At 33.0% G+C, this 6141-nt stretch overlaps 1 protein-coding gene across 1 annotated transcript; it reads left to right on the top strand.

Annotated features, from left to right (window-relative positions):
• Window positions 1-572: 572 nt before the first annotated feature.
• Window positions 573-2451, top strand: LOC111885523 (xanthotoxin 5-hydroxylase CYP82C2). The gene is made up of 2 exons (XM_023881766.3): window positions 573-1543; window positions 1621-2451. The coding sequence occupies exons 1-2, from the start codon at window positions 623-625 to the stop codon at window positions 2248-2250; spliced, it is 1551 nt and encodes a 516-aa protein (XP_023737534.1). The 5' UTR covers window positions 573-622; the 3' UTR covers window positions 2251-2451.
• The last annotated feature ends 3690 nt before the right edge of the window (window positions 2452-6141 follow it).

The raw sequence follows: 6141 nt of genomic DNA, 5'->3' as shown, positions 1-6141 counted from the left end.
TTTTTGAAGGCCACGTGACAGAAACGATTGTGGGTGTTGCATACACCAACTGGTCTTAACCCATGCAAAAAATTTCATTTTGTTAACTATATTATTTTTATTTCTTTCGTTATCAATAAAATACAACATGCATAATAAACCTTCTTTTATTATAAACTAGGTGTAAAACCAATGTATTACACGGGATGATTTAAAAAAAATATTAAAATGTAAATAATAAATATTTTTTAAAATAAAATCTTGAAATAAGAAATAAAGAAACATATTAATTGTAATTTAATATAATATTTATTATATTTAATATTTTATATATAAATATAAATATTACGTGGCTTTTTAATTTTAAAAATAAAAAAAAAAAGAAAAAAAAAAAAGAAAAAACATGTGATATATTTATTTAAAAAATATTATAAAATAATAAATATCAAAACTCTTAATAAAATTATCTTCATTTATTATAATAATATTATAATAGATTAAAATTCACCTACCAAATTGTTTGGCCATTTTGGTTGCAACTCCTAGAAATGTTTCGATATTCTTGGAGTCTTGGCCTATATAACGTAAACCAAGTGTTACTTGGTTTTCCACAATAAGAACACTTTAATTACCATATATCGACATGGAAACTTTCGCGCAATTTCTTCCATTGATAGGGCTCTTTCTTTCTGTTCTAATCTTAACTTACAAAAGAAGCACAAAAAACATTACAAGAAATATCACCAAACTAGCAGCTCCAGAACCACCAGGGGCATTACCTTTTGTAGGCCACCTTCATCGTTTACAAGGCAAAGCTCCTATAGCCAGGATACTAGCAAAAATGGCTGATGACTATGGGCCAGCCTACTCTCTACAGTTAGGTAGCCATCGAGCATTGGTTGTTAGCAGTTGGCAGATGGTGAAAGATTGCTTCACAACCAATGACAGAAATTTCGCAACAAGACCGAATATGACAGTCAGCAGGTACATGGGCTACGATAGTGCTGTTTTCGCCCTGGCACCATATGGACCGTATTGGCGCGAAATCCGAAAACTGGTTACTTTGCAGCTCTTGACTAATCAAAGGCTTGAAAAGCTCAAGAATGTTCGTGATTCCGAAGTGAAGTACCTCATTAACGAGCTCTCTAAGAATGGAGATCAAGCATCTGTAGTCGACATGACCAAGTGGTTCGAGCACGTAACGTTTAATATAATTGTAAGAATGTTGGCCGGGAAAAGATTTTCCGATGGTGGTAATGACGAAGATTCGCAGGTAAAAGAAGCCATAAAGAAAGGGTTGTACCTTAGTGGCGTTTTCGTCGTGTCTGATCTAATCCCGAATTTGGAATGGATGGACATTGGAGGGCATGTGAAAGCGATGAAGGAAGCTGCGAAAGAGCTCGATAGTGTCCTCGGGAAGTGGCTGGACGAACATGTTGATAAGAGAATAGAACATGATGCCGATAAAGAATCCGATTTCATCGATGTGATGCTGTCAAACCTGTCAAAAGATGCCGAAATGTATGGCTATCGGCGTGAAACCATTATCAAGGCAACAACACTGGTTCGTAACTCAGTTTTTCCTATCTCTATTTCAAGATTTAATCATTCCTCTAACTAAAATTCAAATAATTTTCCTAGATTCTGATCTTGACCGGTTCAGAAAGCACGGCGGAGACGCTGACATGGGCGCTTTCTTTGCTATTGAACAATCCCGACATCATGAAAAAAGCCCAGAAGGAGGTTGACATCCATGTAGGTAGAGAGAAATGGGTCGAAGAATCAGATATAAAAAATTTACATTATCTACAAGCTATAGTGAAGGAAACACTCCGAATGTACCCACCAGGACCATTAGCAGGACCTCGTGAGGCCATTGATGACTGTTATATCGGGGACTATCATGTCTCCAAAGGGACTCGACTGATTGTGAACATATGGAAGCTACATCGCGACCCACAAATTTGGTCGGATCCTGATGAATTTCGACCCGAAAGGTTTCTTAATGAACACTCGGACGTAGGCTATCAGGGTCAGAATTTTGAGTACATTCCGTTCAGTTCAGGAAGGAGAATGTGCCCTGCAAGTACGTTCGCTTTGCAAGTAATTCATTTGACGCTTGCTAGGTTACTTCAAGGGTTTGACTTGTCAACGCCAATGGGGAAACTTGTGGACATGACAGAAGGCTTAGGGATTGCGTTGCCGAAGGTGACACCACTTCAAGTTATCATCACTCCAAGGCTTTCTCAAGAGCTCTATCAGATCGGTTAAATTATCCACGGGTTGCAGGATGAAGCCGCTAGTGGTGTAATCTGCTACGTGGAGTACATTTTTACCGAATAATTGTTGAAAATGGGGTTTTGTTGCTAATTTATGGTATAGTCTATGTTTCATAAAATGATCCGAAATAAAAAATATGCAAATAATAATAGGTTAGCAAAATCCAGCTAACGTCTTATTATTTTATTTCAATCTAGGAATAAATTTCAAACTAAATTTTATTTATAAAAAATATAAATTACCGGTAAAAGTAATGATTTTGTTTTCCGTTTTATCGGTTTCATTACTGACATAGACGTGTAGTCAATATATGAGCTGAAGAAGTCTCCATTAAAGTCTTATTATTTTATTTTAATTATGAATAGGTTTCAAACAGTGGCGGACGTAGAACATTTTCGTAGGGATGACACTAAAAAATATTCCAAAAAAATATATATTAGTAGTGTCGCTCGTGTTTGAAGACGGTGCACCCAATAGAAAAAATATTAAAAAAAAATTTACACTACGTGCCGGCGTCAGAGCAATGACCGGGGACCCCTGGGGCACCACTAAGGTCCGCCGCTAGTCTCAAACTAAAATTTATTTACCAAAAAACATAAATTCCTTGTAAAAGTAATGATTCAACAATTTTCTACTTGTAAAACACATTTTACTGGATTCATTGTTGACTTGGATGTCTAGTCATTAAATAAGGTGATGAAATGAATATAATGGATTATATAATGCTAAGTTTATTATAAATCTTGATATTTATCTCATCGTGGCATTTAATGGATAGATGTTAAGGTCATCAATGAAACCGATCAAATAAATGTTATTGGGAAAAATGGCAGAAAATCAGTTGATTAGATAGATATATTGGATTACATAAAATTATATTAGACAATTTGAATTATTTTTAAGAAATTTCAAAAACGATGAAGTTGTTGCTAGTATATATAATTAATGATTATGCATGCCTTCAGATCAGAAATGAAACCGGTAAAATGTATGTTAAATGGGGAAAAATGACAAAATCATCATTTTTACCGGTAATTTATGTTTTTTCGTAAATAAATTTAGTTTGAGATTTATTCGTAAATTAAGGTAAAATAATAAGACTTTAATGGAGATTTTCCCAGTTCATTTAATGATTAGATGTCAATGTCAGCAGTGAAATCGGTAAACCGGAAAAAATAACAAAATCGTCACAATTATCAATAATTTATGTTTTTTCGTAAATAAATTTTTATTTGGAACTTATTCGTGAATTATAATAAAGGAATTTAACAAAGATTTGTAATGGACTTTAACAAAGATTTGTTGTATATTTCATAAAATAAATATGGTTGTAACATTTCCACGTACACCAGAACGAACCCTTCCTTTGAGCTCTATCTTTCATATACCAAAATTATTCATGAATTATAATAAAGGACTTTAGCAAAGATTTGTAAAGGACTTTAACAAAGAGTTGTCGTATATTTCATAAAATAAATAAGGTTGTAACATTTCCACGTACACCAGAACGAACCCTTCCTTTGAGCTCTATATTTCATATACCAAAACTAGAATCTCATCCACGACTTTTTGGAAGCACTTTGAATTTCTAAAAATAGCCATATTTGTGAAAGACCTAATAGGATGAAAAGTGTTTTGATAGCACATATAATTTTAAACATTATTCACACAATATTTTATTGTATTTTGATATAAAAATTATATTTTTGGAGATGTTCTTATCTATTTAAAGTTGTCAGCTAGACATGATAAATTCATATTATAATGGTGAAAGAAACGAGCAAATCGTTGATGTAAATCCATCATGTGTTGGACCGTCTCTTATTTTCAAATAATGAGAACAATTAAAAAGATAAAAAAAAATAAAAATAAAGGGTCAATAGTCTTTTGAAGTTAAAGAAGACGAAATCCAATCCATAAAGAAAATAGGATAAAAAGGCAAAATCCACAATCTCAAAAGTATAAAAATCACCGAATTTTATCCAAAGAACTCAACAAATCATAGTTAAAATTTGCAATTTACTCAAAATGTAAAACTAAAATCTATGAATTTTTGTAAAACATATAAACCATTTATGTAATTTAGTATCACAAAAATTAGCCAACCTAGGCCCTTTAAACATTTTAATGTGCAAATTCAACATTTTCTTAATTCAACTCTCATAATATTAATATTCGTAATGATAAAACCAAAATATAAATTTACCAAGGGACAACTAAGAGAAATTTAGGAGTTTTGGATTATTTGTATCATCAACCCAATCCGATTCTCTACACATATTATCAATCAAAGAGCAAACCAACATTTTATTTAAAGAAATATATCAATATTAGTCTATTTTGTAGAGGAAAGGATACATATTTTAATGTATTTTTATATTTTTTAAATTAATATTATATCAATATTTTAATCAACTAAAGTGTATTGGAATAAAGAAATAAAATAGTAAACAAAATGGTTACTGAGGGTCAGCTGACACTCATGCAAGATTGGCCATTTTATTTCAATTTTCTTTTAAAAAAATATCTATGGATGGGGCCATAAGAGTGCACGGTACGGTCGTAAGGTGTTATGGCCGACATGGATACAGCTTAACGTTGTTAGTACGGCTTGAACACCGCCCCCGGTAGCATTATGTGATCATTCATGGTAACGAGAACGGCTTGCAACATGTATTGAAAATTGACCTTTCCTCACTTTCACCGTGGTAACGGTCATTTTTTCAAAAAAAAATGTTTAATTACTTTTTATTTACCTATGAATACATATCGTCTATATTAAACTCATTCACATCTTTTTTTTTCTTTCTCTGTATTTATAAAATTTCAATAGTTTCAAAAAAAATGGATCTGTTCGATCTGTCCATCGATGATGATATATTCACCAGTATGATGTACGAGTATTATAGAACGAGTATTATAGGAACGTACTACTACAACCATATCTAGCTCATCTACTAACAAGATGTGCGATGTTAAACAGAAATCACAAAGAAGGGCACGAACGTCTATTCACGATTATTTTGCAGAAATATGTGTCTACCAGCCAAGCGTTTTCAAAAGAATGTTTTGTTTGTAAAAAAAATGTGTTTGCACGGATAGCAAACGCCTTGGAAAACATACATCATTTCTTTCAATTTTGTATATTTTGAATGTAGCTTTTAGATAGAATAAATATATCTTTTTTACTTCTTAAATATATGTTTAGGTATTAATTGTTTCCAAATAAGATATGATGCTAGAGGTAGGCAATAATTCACAGGGTCGTAGAAATGTGATGTGGCAATTAAGTTGATGGTTATAGGAGGGTCACCCGATTTTATTATATGAGAATATCTGAGAGAACTACAAGATAAAGTTTGTATTGATTGGCAAAAGGTGTTGTTGAAACATTCGATGACATTTATCTGCGGAAACCTTCGTTGAATGATATGCAACAACTATCTATGTGGCACATGAAGAAAGATATGGTTTTTCAGGTATGCTTGGAAGTATTGATTGTACATAGTGGAAATGGAGAAATTGTCAAGTGGTGTGGAAAGGCCAGTATCCAAGTGGTCATCATGGAGCGTTGTCATTGGTGCTAGAGATTGTTGCTTCCCACGATTTATGGACTTGGCATGCTTTTTTTTGGGGGGTTGTGGGTTCCAACAACGACGTTTACATTCCTGATCAGTCACCAATATTCAACGATCTTTTGTCAGGAAATCCACCGAATGCTCCTTTCACATTGAATAGAAATGAATACAAGTTTGGCACCTACCTTACGGATGGAATATATCATACATATTCCACATTTGTGGAGACATTTCAACACCTAGTAGAACCAAGAGACACTTTTTTTAAGAGGAGACAAGAAGGAGCACTTAAGGATGTGGAACG

Source organism: Lactuca sativa, chromosome 9 (assembly GCF_002870075.4).
Source record: "Lactuca sativa cultivar Salinas chromosome 9, Lsat_Salinas_v11, whole genome shotgun sequence".
Lineage (NCBI taxonomy): Eukaryota > Viridiplantae > Streptophyta > Magnoliopsida > Asterales > Asteraceae > Lactuca > Lactuca sativa.
The sequence above is the reverse complement of the archived record's forward strand: the minus strand, read 5'-3'. Positions and strand labels throughout refer to the sequence as shown.